Here is a 15,298-nt window from a genome sequence, read left to right as displayed (position 1 = left end):
ACATTCTGGGTGGAGCTTAGAGAATAAAGAACCGCTGCAGCACATACAGCTTTAAAACTGTTGATTCGTTAGGTGCTGCTGTATCTGGGTGGTGTAGAGCAAGGAAACTGTTGGAGTAGAAAATGTGTTAACAATTATCTCTCCCAAAGGTCTATGAGGGAGAAAGCTAAATCATTCATAGGGGTCATGGGAAAAGGTCACAACCAAGAGGTCTTGAGGTAATGACTTTTCCGAGCTTGAACTAGGCAGAATAAACAAACCTTCAGGGGTCTCCTATTACTTATCGAGGGGGAACAGAGTCCTCTGGAATGTGCACGTCTCGGCGATGTGTATAAGAAGAGACGAGTCGACGAAGAAGGCAGCATTAAGTCAGAGACTTCTCATAAGGAGGGTTCAGACTTTGCTCCACTCAGCTGGGTGTTTCCATGACTTGTTTGATGTGATTACTTATTTGTTCCATGACTTATTTGTCTAGTTGAATCACTTGTCCACTTGTTTGTACCTGGCTCACATTCTGATCATTTGTGAACTTGTTACTATATAATAAAGTGTGATAAGACCACCGTGCTTAGAATACTTTTGATTTCTCACAAGGCATCGGAACATTTATTCCACCACAAATTGGCGACGAGGATTTGGATGGACGCGCAGCGCTGGACTCCGACGGACGGTCAGAAGGCCATAAGATAGATGATTCCTCCCGAGGGTGAGAAGCTGCCGTTCTGCGGAGACCAGGACTGCCGATCCAACCCAGTTGAAGTAACAACGAAAAACACGCGGTGAGAGATTAAGATTATTTTGAGATCAATCAAGTCATGAAAATGGAAATTGGAAATTTTTAAAAGAAAAATCTCACAATCAGTGTTGTTAACAGACGTGTTTTGAAAACTGTTGGGTTCTCTAGTGGTTTGTATGCACCAGTTTGGCGCACACTTCTCAGGGAAAACAGTTAGCAGTTTTTAGAGATAGCAGCGGTCGCTTGCTTGCTTTAGTCATCCATGTGTATTGTTTAAAATTTTGTATAGAAAATTTATTGACGCAAACTGCGACGTAATACACGAATGATTAGAGATGGGTAGTGCTCAGAGTAAGAGTGAGACCGTTGAGAGCCATGTGGTCCCCATCCTTCCGCCTCTGTGTAGGTTTATGTCTGATCGATATCCTGGAAGCTTGGATCAAATGCAAAAGTGGATAGAGGTTGGTTTTCCATCAAACGGAAGTTTGAGTGAAAATCAATTAAAACAGTTGGAGGTATCACTGGGGGAAATGGAGAGGAACGCAACAGCTCAGCATGCAGCCTTATCAAAGAAAAAGCAGAAGAAGAATGTAAAATTTGAGGCTGACTGGGAAGCATTTAATAAGTGGAAATTTGAGTCTGAGAGAAGGGAGAGGAGAAGGGAGAGAAAGAGATTGAAAGCATTCAATGCACTGGAAAACATCGATCCTGTAAAGGATGCTAACATACTTTCCACTATTCACCAAAATACTGTGTACCCTTGTCTTTCTGAGGTACTGAGGAAATCATTGGATCCAGGACTGGACTCCGCCCCCCCCCCTGCTCCTCCAGCCTACGTGCAGCAGCCCTCCCAGTCAAATGCAGCACACGTTTCAGCAGACATGGGAAGAGGACAGCAGCCAGACTCAAGCACCGAGACGACCTCCTCACCGGCCGTGACCCGCCTACAGTCTCAACAAAGGGGGGCCATGTTGCAGGAAGAGGGAGGCTACAGCTCTCATGCCAATGATAGAAGTGGCGGGAGCAGAAGGCCCGATGCTGGTTTTCAGACCCTGGTCAGATGCAGATATAAGTGAAGCAATGATTCATGTCTGCAATCCTAAAAGCAATCTCACGAGATGGGAGACTGATCTTAGGCAATTTGTCAGAGAATATCGTCCCACTATGTCAGAGTTACGGCGTTTGATGGCCAAGGTGCTGACAAATGATTATCACAGAATTCAGCATGTTTTCAACAATGCAAGAATGACTTTCCGCCTGAGTGAGCCACTCTACGAGGATGCCAAAAATGTGAACTTTCGAGATGCCGTTGATGTCCTCATTAACACTGTGATGCCCCTGTGGGTTCATCAGCAGAGAGTGTGGGTGCAGTTGATTGGACTAATTACAGTAACTCAGGGCACCTGTGTCTGGTGCTCTGCAGGTATTTAAAGCCTCTGCTTCTGTCTGTGCTGGGTCTCTCTTTTCTTTGTCCTGCAGGCACGCCGGACCTGCTGGGTATATCCTCCTTTACTTAAATTGAGTTGACTTTGATTGGGTTGGGAAAATAAACATCGTCTGTTAAACCGTTATACATGTTGTGACTCCATTTTTGTTGTGGCCTTTGGAGCACGGTCGCAACAAACACCGTAAAAGAACAGTTCCCTTTAACACTAAACTTGTCCTATATCACCTCTTTGTCACAAGGGCCACAAGAGACTTGCAGTTCCTTCCTGGCACGTCTGACAGGAGCCTTTGACACTCATAGTGGCCTCAACCGACCCAATCCAATGGGAGCACAGCCCCTGCCACCATATGAGGTCCATCTGAAAGAACATTTTCTGAGCAGAATGAGACCAGAACTCGTACACATGGTAAGAAATGCATGTGTAACTTGGAAAACATGCCCACTTGCCGACATCCTTCAGCACGCAGAACATGCAGAAGACGGGGCACAAAGAAGAGATGATCAGAAGAAAGAGGGCAGACAAAGGAAACTGGAAGAGGCACAGCTGGCAATGTTTAACACCCGAGCAGAGCCAGCCCAGGAAACCGCCCGTGGCAGGGTTGGGGGAGGAAGGGGCCAGACAAGAGGTCATACCAGAGGTCAGGAAAGACAAAGAGGTGGGGGCAAGCGCAGAAGTAGAAATAACGACCCAGACGTCTGCCATTGCTGCGGGAAGCGTGGACACTGGCAAGCTGATTGTCCAGAGAAACAAACAGGATCTGCATTCCGCACGTCTGACTGAAAGGAGGGGAAGGAGGGGCGGACCCCAGAGATGGACAGCCTCTCCACAGGAAAGCAGGTAGCACACAACACTTCACATGCACAAAATTTCACAATGTATGCCAACAACCCAGGCTTTAAGAAATTCCCACAATTAACATTGATGATTTCTAACCACCCTGTAACATTCTTAGTTGATTCAGGAGCTACAAACTCCGTGTTAAGAACAGATTCCTTGCCAAGTGCCCCCAAAAAAGAGTGGCAGGAAGAGTTTTACAGTGGGAGCGAGCGGCGTACCAGTCTTGGAAAGTTGCTCAGTTCCATTGAAATGTGAGTTAGATGACCAAATAACAAAACATTCTTTTCTAGTGTCGGAAAACTGCCCAGTAAATCTGATGGGGCGAGATCTAATGTGCTTTTTTGGCATTAGGTTAGTTTCAACAGAAGAAGGCATCAAAGTGTTAAAAAGAGCTGAACTTCCTTTATTTCAGATGATGAACTATAATCCAAATCCACTTCTGTATGCATACGAGTGGGAGCTAATGTTAGACCATGGAGCTCCGAAAACCCATGATCTTATTTCATTTGCACGCACACACAGTACTGCAGCAGGAAATTATATGCAGCCATTACATTGTACATCCCATGTGAGCGTAGGGCCAGATAGAATATACGAGGAAGCATGGTATGATCAACAGGTAGAAACAGAGAGTTTAGACCTGAAGCATGTTTACTGGTCAGAGAAGGCTGCTGCGGTGTCTGTGTCTCTCTCTCCATCCCAGGGGAAACTGTTCCTTGGAACCACTCCTCACGTATCATTGGCTAAGCCGTCACACTGGAAATGGCAGGATCTGGGTCCGTGGCTACAACAACGTATCAACCTCTTGGACTTTAGACCGGCTGCAGAAGATTCGAGGATCGAATTTAGCGCGATTGGTGATGTATTTCGTATTGCATTGACCGACACAGTACATGTACGGAGAACGTTAGAGCTCACAGAAGAACACATTGAACATACAAGCTTGTATCCACTCATTATGACAACAGGTCAAATTCCTGAGTTGGCAAAAGTGCCACCTTCACTGTGGGCTGCACACAAATACGATGTGGGGCTCATAAAAGGCGCAGCACCGTTGGTAATGAGTCCTAAGTCAGATTATAGGCCATGCCTAAAACAGTATCCACTTAAAAAAGAAGCCATCGATGGTATAAGACCAGTATTTGAATCCCTTTTGAAAGTAGGCGTCATTATTCCTTGTCAAGATTCCCCGGTGCGCACACCAATTTTCCCAGTAAAGAAGATTCGCGACAAAGATCAGCCGACGGAATGGAGATTTGTGCAAGATGTACAAGCAGTGAATGCGGCAACCTATCAACGAGCACCAGAAGTGGCAAATCCACACACAATTTTGTCACTGGTGCCACCTGGTGCCACGCATTTTTCGGTTATTGACTTGGCTAATGCATTTTTCTCTGTCCCGGTTCACCCAGAAAGTCAACACTGGTTTGGCTTCTCGTTTAATGGACGTGGATACACCTGGACCAGATGTCCTATGGGGTATCATGAAAGCCCAGGCGTGTTCCACAGAGCGCTTAGCGAAAATCTTCAAAATTTGCAACTCCTTGGGTCGGCCCTTTTGAATTATGTTGATGACATGATGATTTGCAGCACATCAGAAGAAGCTTGTAAAATTGATACAGTAGCGCTACTTAAACATTTGGCAGATAATGGACACAAAGCCAGTCTGCAGAAGCTTCAATTTGCACTAAAAAAGGTGACTTATCTGGGACATGTGATCACAGCGGAGGGCAAATCCCTCTCTCCCAAACGCATTGCAGCAATTCAATCGTTACCAAAACCAAACACTAAGAAACAAATGATGAGTTTTTTGGGAACAACTTCTTATTGCAGACAGTGGATTCCAAATTACTCAGAAAGAGAGGCATCCCTCTCATTCATGGTCCATGGTAGAAACCTTAGTGCACGTGACAAACTGACTTGGACTGAGGAAGCCGAGAAGGCATTTGAGGATTTAAAGACTTCCTTATCGCAGGCCCCGACTTTGGGCTTGCCAAGACCTGACTTACCTTATACTCAATTCATAGACCAAAAAGACTGTTATATGACATCTGTTTTGTGTCAGCCGCATGGAGGAAAACTCAGGCCTGTGGCCTATTTCTCCTCAAAACTTGACCCTGTCGCTGCAGGTCTCCCTCTTTGTTTGCGGGCAGTAGCAGCAGCTGAAAAAGCTATCCTAGCCTCACGTGACATTGTGGGCTATTCTGATGTCACACTTATGGTCCCGCATGCAGTTTCCCACATCTTACATGCTCAGAAGACTTCTCACCTCTCTGCTCAGAGATGGCTCAGATATCACACAACATTGTTGGAATTACCTAACATTACGGTGAAACATTGTAACGTCCTTAACCCTGCTACACTTCTTCCAACTGCAGAGGATGGAGAGCCTCATGACTGCGTCGAAGTCTTGCAACATACGTGTACGCCGAGACCTGATCTAACGGACACACCACTTTCCAATGCTGATCTTGAGCTATTTGTAGACGGCTCTGCTTCTCGCTCACCCACAACAGGTAGCGGGCAGGTTGGATTTTCTGTAGTGTCATCACACAAGACACTGGTTTGTGGAAAGCTTCCTTCACACCTCTCAGCACAAGCAGCAGAGTTGATTGCACTCACAGAAGCTTGTAAGTTGGCTGAAGGTAAAACGGTTAACATCTACACCGATTCACGTTATGCTTTTGGAGTGGTACATGATTTTGGATCCCTGTGGAGACATCGGGGGTTTTTAACATCAGCAGGCAAACCTATTGCACACCACACCCTTGTTGCAGCTCTTCTGGATGCGATTTTGTTACCCAAAGCTGTTTCAGTGATTAAGTGTGAAGCTCACACCTCTTCTCTTGACCCTGTGTCCGTAGGAAACAGAGCAGCAGATCTGACAGCGGCGGCAGCATCATCAGGCGCCTTTTCCCGCGACTCAACTGCTCTCCACGCAGACTGATTCCAGTCCTTATGCCGATCTTCCCACACTTCAATCTCGCCAGTGCCCAGGAGCGCTCCCTGTGGAAACGCTCTGGTGCCACCCAAAAGGGCGGAGTTTGGACAGGGCCAGACAGCAAACCTTGTTTGCCACGCGCTCTCTTCCACAGTTATGCTAAATTGTCTCACGGAAAAGACCACGTGGGCAAAGGAGGGATGTGCAGTGCGTTAAATGCAAGTTGGTACACCAGAGGGTTTTCAACCTTTGCGGCAGATTTTTGCAGGAAATGTGTCATCTGTGCAGCAAATAATGCCTCTGGGGCAATAAAAATACCACAGCAAGGTCACCCTCCTGCATACACAACCTTTGAACATTTAATGATGGATTTTATTGAGTTAACTCCATCGGAGGGAAAGAAATACTGTCTTGTGATAGTATGCATGTTCAGCAAGTGGGTTGAAGTTTTCCCCACATCAAAACAAGACGCAGGGACAGTGGCAAAGATCCTACTGAGAGAGATCATTCCCCGGTGGGGAATACCTCAAGTCATTAGTAGTGACAATGGTCCTGGATTTGCTAACCAGGCCCTGCAGGAAATCTCACAGTATTTAGGTTTTAACATCAGACATCATTGTTCTTATCATCCTCAGTCAGCTGGTGCGGTTGAACGAGAAAATGGTACCATTAAATCTAAACTGGCGAAGTGTTGTGAAGAGACAGGCCTATCTTGGGTGAAAGCACTTCCGCTGGTGCTTTTTCACATGCGCATGCGAATCAGGAACAAACATGGCCTCAGCCCTTTTGAGATAGTGCTCGGGAGACCCCCTTGCACTGGACTGGGTCCAGTAAGACACGCTTTGACGACTGATCATAATGAAGACAGCATGCTAAGATATTGTGCTAATCTCTCATCCTCACTCTCAGCACTTCACACACAGGTGAAAGCTGCACTTCCCTCACCAGCCACTGCGATCCAGCATCACCTGAAACCAGGAGACTGGGTGCTCATCAAGGATCACAGGAGAAAGCATTGGAAGCAGAGACGCTACACGGGTCCCTTCCAAGTACTCCTGACCACAGAGACGGCGGTGAAAGTGGAAGGAAAAGCAACGTGGGTCCACGCTAGCCACTGCAAACGCATCCCAAACCCAGAAGGAGAAGGAGCAGCTGCTACGGGTCCGGACTAAAGGGGAAGGGTGAGAAAAGCGAGCGCCTTCCTCCATCAAGTAGTGTGCCAAGCTACCGACAAGCGCACCATTAGCAGTGACGTAACCAAGCACCTCACTCATTTTATGTGGCTGGGAAGAGAGAGGAGGGGAGCAAGCCCATAGTTTCTCAAACCGCAAAGCTGTCATATATAAATCAGTGTGGTAGGAGGCGAAATCATGTGCGAAGGTGTAGCCACCCAAGAAGCAGCAGCGATGGAAGAAAGATCTCCAGCATCACGGCCCCCCTTTAAGAAGCATGGGTGCAGCCAGAGCAAAAGCATCCACTCACTACTCTTTCTAACCACAATAGCAATTATCTTGTTCCTTATCTATAAATTGCAATCACATAACATAGACGGCAAAGATACTAGCCCTTTCCATCTCTCCAGGAAGTGGCAGGAAGGGAAAAAAGTTTTCCACTGCCCAGCTGAACAATGTGATGCGAACAATTGTTCACTCTCCTCAATAGAGAATGATACTTGGGTTAATGTAGAGAATCAACTTCGCCTAATAGTATGTGATGGGAGGGTACGAAGAGACAGAGTCTGTACTGTATGGATGCATAAAGAGTATGATTCCACAGTTTTTCCGTTGTGGTGCAGTAAACCAAGGTCGTGTCAGGAGAAACCGGCCTACAGGGGCACGAGTGACTGGAGGGAGTTGTGTGAAGGGGCTAACCAGCAGGTCAGTAAAGCACAGCCAAATACAGCACCAGTTGAACACCTGTACGATACAATTAAACCACAACCCTTGATTTCAGTCAAGCCGACCCCGCTTCCCGACCAGGGAACATGGAGGCCAGGGACAATCACCTTCAAATGTCCAAGAGAGGAATGTGTAGATGGAAGTTGCACAGTATACATACTACAGCTCAAAAGGCCATTTGCAGGTTACTGGTCAGCCCTGAGCACAAAACACGTTAGGACTCAGTGTAAAACAAAGGACACATGTTCAGTTAAGTTAAGTGCTGAATACGATGATACGTGGGAAATACCATACTGGTGCCGTCAACCTACCAACTGCGTCACAGAACCAGCCAGCTACACCCGAATCGATTGGAGATATGCTTGCGAAATAGGTTTAGAGTTGAAGAAACTTCCAACACGCACACCACCTCAGGAACATGGCAACGTTGCACTAACTATCATGACAGAGTTTGCTGGTGAAAGTAATGTCTCTAATTGTTGGATATGTCAGCATATGCCCATTTCATCCAGGTCTCCTATGCTGATTCCAGTTCCCTTCACGGAAGCCGACTGGAGCGTTATGGGATGGCCTGACATAGCTCGTCAATTCGTGAGCAATGATGAACACTGTTACACTCCGACAATAGACACTTCCACTAACACAGAGAACATTGTTAGAAATAATGGTGAAAAAGGAAAAGTTATACAATTTGCAGTGAAAACATTTAATGATAAAAATAGAACTGAAGGTACTAATCAAGTAGCATTGTTTAGACTAAGCTATTACAAAAGATACGTCCAACAAGGGCTAAGATATCAAATGCAAATGACTCTTGCTGAAACTAATTGCACAGTAGGAAGTAAGGAGATAAGTTCAATGTGTACTCTTCAGCCAAACACAGCATCTATTCGATTAGAAATAGGTGTACAGAGCATACCTTGGGCTAATACACTAAAAGTCACACATATGTCTTGGACAAGACATAATTGTACTCAACCTCTAATTCCGATTAGACCTAGGAATAGAAATTGCACTAACCTACAACCACCCATTCCAGTACATCCCCTGACCAAGGTCAGCCGCTGCATTAATTTCTATGCATTTGGGGGCTATTTCTTGGGAGCAAGTGACTGCACTAACGATTCGGTTAGATACGTTAGTGAAAATAAAGAGTTGTCATTACCTGAACAAGCTTATCTAGTGTGTGGAAACATCGCCTATAGCTGTGTCCCAGTAATAGGAGACGTCCATAAGAGGTCGCTGGAGGGGAAATGCTACTTAGCCTATCTTATACCTTTGATTAGACGAGCTGACTCCAAGGAACTCGCTCCATCTCACGTACGTCAGAAACGAGCAATTTCCTTAGGTTCAAGGATATTAAGCGTGATATTACCAGCATATGGCACCTATAGGAGTCAAGAGGAAATTGCAACACTCTCAACAATATTAGAGAGGCACATGAACAAAACATCAATAGCACTCACTGCCATGCAAAAAGAAATAGATGAGATCAAACACATGGCACTCCAAAATAGAATGGCTCTAGATCTTGTTCTGGCCGCACAGGGAGGAGTATGTAAAGTCATTAATACTGAATGTTGCACTTACATTTCAGATGCAAGTTCTGCGGTTCACGATGTGATAACAGACACGGAACAAGGAATTGAGGAGTTGCATAAAGACCATGGCTGGAATCCCTTTGGGGGGATGCAGGCATGGTTAGGATCATGGGGAGCTTCTCTTCTCAAGGGATTGGTATGGATAATAGCAGTCATCATTCTTGTTATAATTACTATCACCCTAATCACAACCGCTTCTAAGATTTGTGTCCGGAAGATAGTTACAACTCACGCATCAGGTCAGCACATGACCACACCGGTAGAACTCCCAGTCCGAAAAAGGATTCCACAGTATCTTGACAGCTCTGATAGTGATAATGAGCTTGAGGACAATGTTTAAGCAAGCAATGTATTTACACAGTAGATTTAGCAAACTATAATCAATTTTGTATGTACTTCTTTGAGGTTGATGATGTGATGTTTTGAAATCTTTGTGAATCTACACCACGGATGTATGCTCTAAGAATGTTTTAACATTTTGTTACTATTTTTCAGTTTAAATTGTCAAAAATGACAAAAAGAGGGGATTGTTGGAGTAGAAAATGTGTTAACAATTATCTCTCCCAAAGGTCTATGAGGGAGAAAGCTAAATCATTCATAGGGGTCATGGGAAAAGGTCACAACCAAGAGGTCTTGAGGTAATGACTTTTCCGAGCTTGAACTAGGCAGAATAAACAAACCTTCAGGGGTCTCCTATTACTTATCGAGGGGGAACAGAGTCCTCTGGAATGTGCACGTCTCGGCGATGTGTATAAGAAGAGACGAGTCGACGAAGAAGGCAGCATTAAGTCAGAGACTTCTCATAAGGAGGGTTCAGACTTTGCTCCACTCAGCTGGGTGTTTCCATGACTTGTTTGATGTGATTACTTATTTGTTCCATGACTTATTTGTCTAGTTGAATCACTTGTCCACTTGTTTGTACCTGGCTCACATTCTGATCATTTGTGAACTCGTTACTATATAATAAAGTGTGATAAGACCACCGTGCTTAGAATACTTTTGATTTCTCACAAGGCATCGGAACATTTATTCCACCACAGTTTGCATACCGGGCCAAACGGTCCACGGAGGATGCAATCTGCTCTGCTCTCCACCCAGCCCTCACCCACCTGGACAAAAAAGACTCCTATGTAAGAATGCTGTTCATAGACTTTAGCTCAGCATTCAACACAATCATCCCACAACAACTAATCTGCAAACTTGACCAGCTGGGGCTCAACACCTCGCTGTGTAACTGGCTGCTGGACTTCCTGAGTGAGAGGCCACAAGCAGTACGTGTTGGCAACAACACCTCGAGCAGCATCACACTCAGCACAGGGGCCCCTCAGGGCTGTGTGCTCAGTCCCCTGCTCTTCACCTTGCTGACTCACGACTGCAAAACCAGCTACAGCACCAATCACATGGTCAAGTTTGCAGACGACACAACATTGATAGGTCTCATCACCAAGGATGACGAGACCCTCTACAGGAGGGAGGTCAACCTTCTGACCACGTGGTGCAGAGCCAACAACCTCCTGCTCAACAACAGCAAGACCAAAGAGATCGTTGTTGACTTCCGGAAAGGCCACACCCATCACCCACCACTGACCATCAACGGTGCGGACATTGAGCAGGTCAGCAGCACCAAATTCCTGGGGGTGGAAATCAGTGAGGACCTCTCGTGGACAGCCAACACTACATCGCTGGCAAAGAAAGCACAGAGGCGCCTCTACTTCCTCCGGAAACTGAGGAAAGCAGGGAGCCCCCCATCCATCATGTGCACCTTCTACCGCGGCACCATCGAGAGCATCCTGACCAACTGCATCACTGTGTGCGGCGGAAGCTGCACAGACCACAGCAGGAACGCCCTGCAGCGCATAGTGAAGGCAGCTGGAAGGATCATGGGTGCCTCACTCCCCCCCCTCCCATCCTTGCAGGACATATACAACACCCGCCTCACCCGCAAAGCGACCTCGATTGTGAGTGACCCTGCCACCCTCACACGGTCTCTTCAGCCTCCTGCCCTCTGGGAGGAGATAGCGAGCCTCCGGGCTCACACCGCCAGGCTGTCCAACAGCTTCATCCACCAGGCGGTCAGGAAGCTGAACTCTCTCCCCATCCTCCCACTCCGTCCTCTTTCAGACTCACATGTCTGAATGCTGCTAGCACAATTTATGTTGTCTATATGTTTACATGTTTCTTACTATTTTTGCACTTTATGTTGTCTATGCACTTTATGTTGTCTATATGTTCACATGTTTTTTACTATTTTTGCACTATGTTGCACAATTCACTTTATGTTTGCACATATGGAAAATTGACAAATAAAACTGACTTTGACTTTTGACTTTGACCACAGAAACAACATAATATAATTAACAAATGCAACTTTAATGGGTTCAGTAAATATTTACATGTAGCATCCTCACAATCATTCTTTCACAAACAAAAATACATGTAATGTGTTTTGATGGTAGAAGGTAACAACATGAGCAACATCTGGAAATAATCCACACACAACGCCTAGTTTGACTTGCACAAGACACTGTAAAATAATTACATACAAAGTGTATTTAAACATTTGAAATGGTGAGAGATGACTTCGTAAAACATAATTATTTCCATCGTATTAGGATCTGTGTGCAAAACAATGGCATCAATATCAAAGACTAAAGTGCAATTATTCATCAAACCAATTTGTTTTCTCTTCAGAGGAATGTCATGATGTTCTAGGGGCTCTTAGAAACAAAGAACACATTCCACAGGAAAGTCTTTTTTTCAGTTCATCTAAACGTAACTTTGGAGTAAGAAGGGATAAATAAAGTACATTAACTACCCTCTTCAAAACAATTTAAAAAATAGAAACTATTCATATCAGTGATTACATTTCATGTTAAAGAAAAATGTTCTTAAATTGGGACATTGAAGGGAGCAGAGAGACTGACTTTGCAGACACTAAGAGGGACTGTAATGATGGGAGCATTCTGTTGTTCTCAGCTGTTAACTATGAAAAAGCTCATTTGGACACAAACAGTCAACGAGCAATTAGCAGAGCAGCTTCAGGTAGGAGCTTTAGTTTTGGTTATGAGGATTTTAGCTTTCATCATTTATCATGAGATTAAAAGCATGTTGCCGTGGAGATTTCCTTATACGTATTAGCGGTTTTAAGATTGAACCACCACAAGATAAAATCTTACAAACACAGCATGTCACTCCATACAAAGCCTCAAGCAATTCATTAAAAAGCAGCTTCAATCTTCTGAAGGTCAGATGTATGACTACTTACAGGAATATATGTGGGTCAACAAAAGTAGGAGATCAGGTGACGATACAAATACAGAGAAAGTACAACAAGTGCAACTCCTTATGGTAAAAGTCAGGTGACTTCTTAATCTAGCCATGTCTGCTCTTCCTCCTTTGTTACAAACGCTCTTTGGCCAGCTCCTGCCGGCTGCGTAAAACCTCTCGAAGTCCATCGCAGTCTTTAAAATCGGTGCCGACTAGAAGTCGCTGAGAATGCTGATGTCTGCAAACTCCTGGCGATATCTGTGGGAGTATAAAGCCAGGAGGAAGGACCATTTGAGCGTCAGGAAGCTCCACACACAGGAGAGGTAAAGACTCCTCGGGTCAGTAGGAGCTGTGGGACAGAAAAAGATCACAGAATGAATTGCATTAGGAAACTAGAATGGGCACTCGGTAGAGCGCATACCTTCGCATATCACAAGATTGGGCATTGAATTATGAACATTTTGGCATTAGTTAAATGCCAATTGGATAAAAATGTACCGTGCTATGGTAAAAAGAAGATTTTGACCTTGACCCGATCGATCCAAAAATCTAATCAAATGGTCCCCGGATAATAACCAATCATTCCACCAAATTTCATGCGATTCGGTTTAATACTTTTTTGGTTATGCGAGTAACACGCATACAAATAAATAAACACACTGCGATCAAAACATAACCTTCCGCATTTTCAATGCGAAGGTAATCACACCTATAATCATATGAAACTTCATAATAAATGTGTTCTTCAAATTCTCATTAGAAACTAGGAACCGTAGAGAGAGCATTACATTGCTTCTGTGTGATGGCGAGTGTTAGGAAGGTGATGAAGGCAGCCACTGCCAAGACGGAGAAAAGCACACCGACAGTGATGAAGAACTTGAGGCCTTTGAGCCAAGTGCGCCAGAAGTCCTGCAGGTACATGATGTGTGTGACAAGAGACCAGAGCGCCAACACTCCTGTTGGAAGACAAGTTGAAACATCTGTTATTTGTTATTGTTAGAAGATATTAGATAATCCCCATGACATGAACACAAAAAAGTATCTGAGGGAACTGTATCAACGTCCAGACTGGTGTTAATCGTGCATTTTCTTTTTCAAACATTGTGAAATGTTTAAACACCAAATGTCAAAAGCCTTAAAAAAGAAAAAGCCAACATCAGGTCAGTTTATTGGAGGTGCGCCTGCTGAAAGAGACATTCACTAGAACTGGTATTGTTTATGCCAGAGAAAGGTCAACAGTGATGAGGCTGAGGATAAGCGACGAATATGGTCATATGCACAAGTGTGATGTACTTCTTTTTAAAAGACATTGAGCTGGCTAACAAACAAGCAAATATTCACGTCAACAAACAGACAGAAAACGATGCATCAACATGTCAGTTTAAGTCAATACAACAGACACTGTTACAACATGGTGGCGGTGTGATGCGCGGCTGCTCGGGCCTTCCGGGAGAGGGTTAGGCAGCCAGAGTTAAACGCTCCAATGTTCTGTGAATAAGGAGATGACGGAGAGATTCGACACGACAATAACTTCGGCGTGTAGTTACATACCCGACAGGCCTCCCATAGCCGCCGTCCATGGCTGTCGGTACGCTATGTTCCAGACGAAGAAAGCCGAAAGTCCCACCAGGGTACCAAAGGTAGCATATCCGATGCTAATGTAAATCTTGCTCACTCCCATTTTAAAATCAAACTATCGCCACCCAAATATTGTATTAGTTACAGGCCTGTTTTATCTCAATAGACGGGTGTTACGCCACAGCTTACCACAGCCACATCATGTAACTAATAGCGTTGGTAAACGGCAACAGCACGACGCCTATCGATGCTTAGCTTCAGGCGTCAGGAAAAGCTAACATTAAATACCAGTCGGTTTGTGTGCATTGCGCGACACACGAACTCCAATTACACACATTTGCTTTCGAGCTAACAGGCAGGAAAAAAAGTAGCAACACAAGTGTTTATCTGAGGTACATATCAAAGATGACAAACTGTGACTGAAAGTAAGCACGCCGTAGATCCTCGTCTTCAGTCGATACAGCGCAAGATATCGATACGGGATTAATGTCCTCGGTTTGACTGGTTTGTACGTAAACGTCACTGTTAAACACTCGAAATACACTAATGTTGGTGTTGATTTGTGGGAAAAAATCCAGTTTGTTTCGGTGCCTTGTCGGCAATTTACCGAAAAGTCGTCTATCACCTGAACATTAAAATATCTTTGCACTGAGGAAACCCCCAACTCGCGAGCCCGCCCCTAGTGGAGAAAACCAGAACAGCAGTTTAGACCTCTGACGTCAAACTGTTATGATCATTTAGCGACTTGCGGCGTTTCTCAATTCAAAGTACACGAGTACAGACTTGTGTCCTTTTGGAGTCTGGACTTGGGAGTCTGGTCTTGGGAGTCCAGACTCCGGAGGACGGTCTTTCTGCGATTGGGACAGCAGCTGACTTGATGACGTCACCACATCAGCTGTTCTTGCTCCTGAGTTTACTCTAATTATTCACTGTAAATTATTTTTTACAGTAAAATAAACAAAACATCCTAACATTACATTCCGTGACTCAAC

General features: G+C 44.9%; 2 protein-coding genes across 6 annotated transcripts; one reads left to right on the top strand and one right to left on the bottom strand.

Moving 5' to 3' along the window:
* The first annotated feature begins 123 nt into the window (after positions 1–123).
* On the top strand, positions 124–9,947 carry LOC130199985 (uncharacterized). Of its 5 annotated transcripts, none has more exons than XM_056423879.1 (2): positions 124–779; positions 6,872–9,947. In XM_056423879.1, the coding sequence occupies exon 2, from the start codon at positions 7,333–7,335 to the stop codon at positions 9,799–9,801; it is 2,469 nt and encodes an 822-aa protein (XP_056279854.1). In that variant the 5' UTR covers positions 124–779; positions 6,872–7,332; the 3' UTR covers positions 9,802–9,947. The 5 variants fall into 5 exon arrangements, with proteins under 5 accessions (XP_056279854.1, XP_056279856.1, XP_056279857.1 ...); XM_056423881.1 differs by lacking the exon at positions 124–779 and adding an exon at positions 2,942–3,021; XM_056423882.1 differs by lacking the exon at positions 124–779 and adding an exon at positions 3,213–3,272.
* A 1,863-nt stretch (positions 9,948–11,810) lies between these two features.
* Positions 11,811–14,995, bottom strand: slc48a1a (solute carrier family 48 member 1a). Its single transcript, XM_056423052.1, has 3 exons — positions 14,280–14,995; positions 13,517–13,684; positions 11,811–13,077 (listed from the first exon to the last, which is right to left on the bottom strand). Exons 1-3 carry the CDS (start codon positions 14,407–14,409, stop codon positions 12,941–12,943), a joined length of 435 nt encoding a protein of 144 aa, XP_056279027.1. The 5' UTR covers positions 14,410–14,995; the 3' UTR covers positions 11,811–12,940.
* Between the last annotated feature and the right edge of the window lie 303 nt (positions 14,996–15,298).

Source organism: Pseudoliparis swirei, chromosome 9 (genome assembly GCF_029220125.1).
Source record: "Pseudoliparis swirei isolate HS2019 ecotype Mariana Trench chromosome 9, NWPU_hadal_v1, whole genome shotgun sequence".
NCBI lineage: Eukaryota > Metazoa > Chordata > Actinopteri > Perciformes > Liparidae > Pseudoliparis > Pseudoliparis swirei.
The sequence above is the reverse complement of the archived record's forward strand: the minus strand, read 5'-3'. Positions and strand labels throughout refer to the sequence as shown.

Bases quoted from the DNA above. Each gene is read 5' to 3' on its own strand.
- LOC130199985 (XM_056423879.1), top strand. From the start codon at position 7,333: ATGTGCGAAGGTGTAGCCACCCAAGAAGCAGCAGCGATGGAAGAAAGA.
- slc48a1a (XM_056423052.1), bottom strand. From the start codon at position 14,409: ATGGGAGTGAGCAAGATTTACATTAGCATCGGATATGCTACCTTTGGT. The intron at 13,685-14,279 runs GTATGTAACTAC...GTCTTCCAACAG, and splicing joins GGCTATGGGAGGCCTGTCGG to GAGTGTTGGCGCTCTGGTCT. The intron at 13,078-13,516 runs GTAATGCTCTCT...TCTGTCCCACAG, and splicing joins CGCCATCACACAGAAGCAAT to CTCCTACTGACCCGAGGAGT.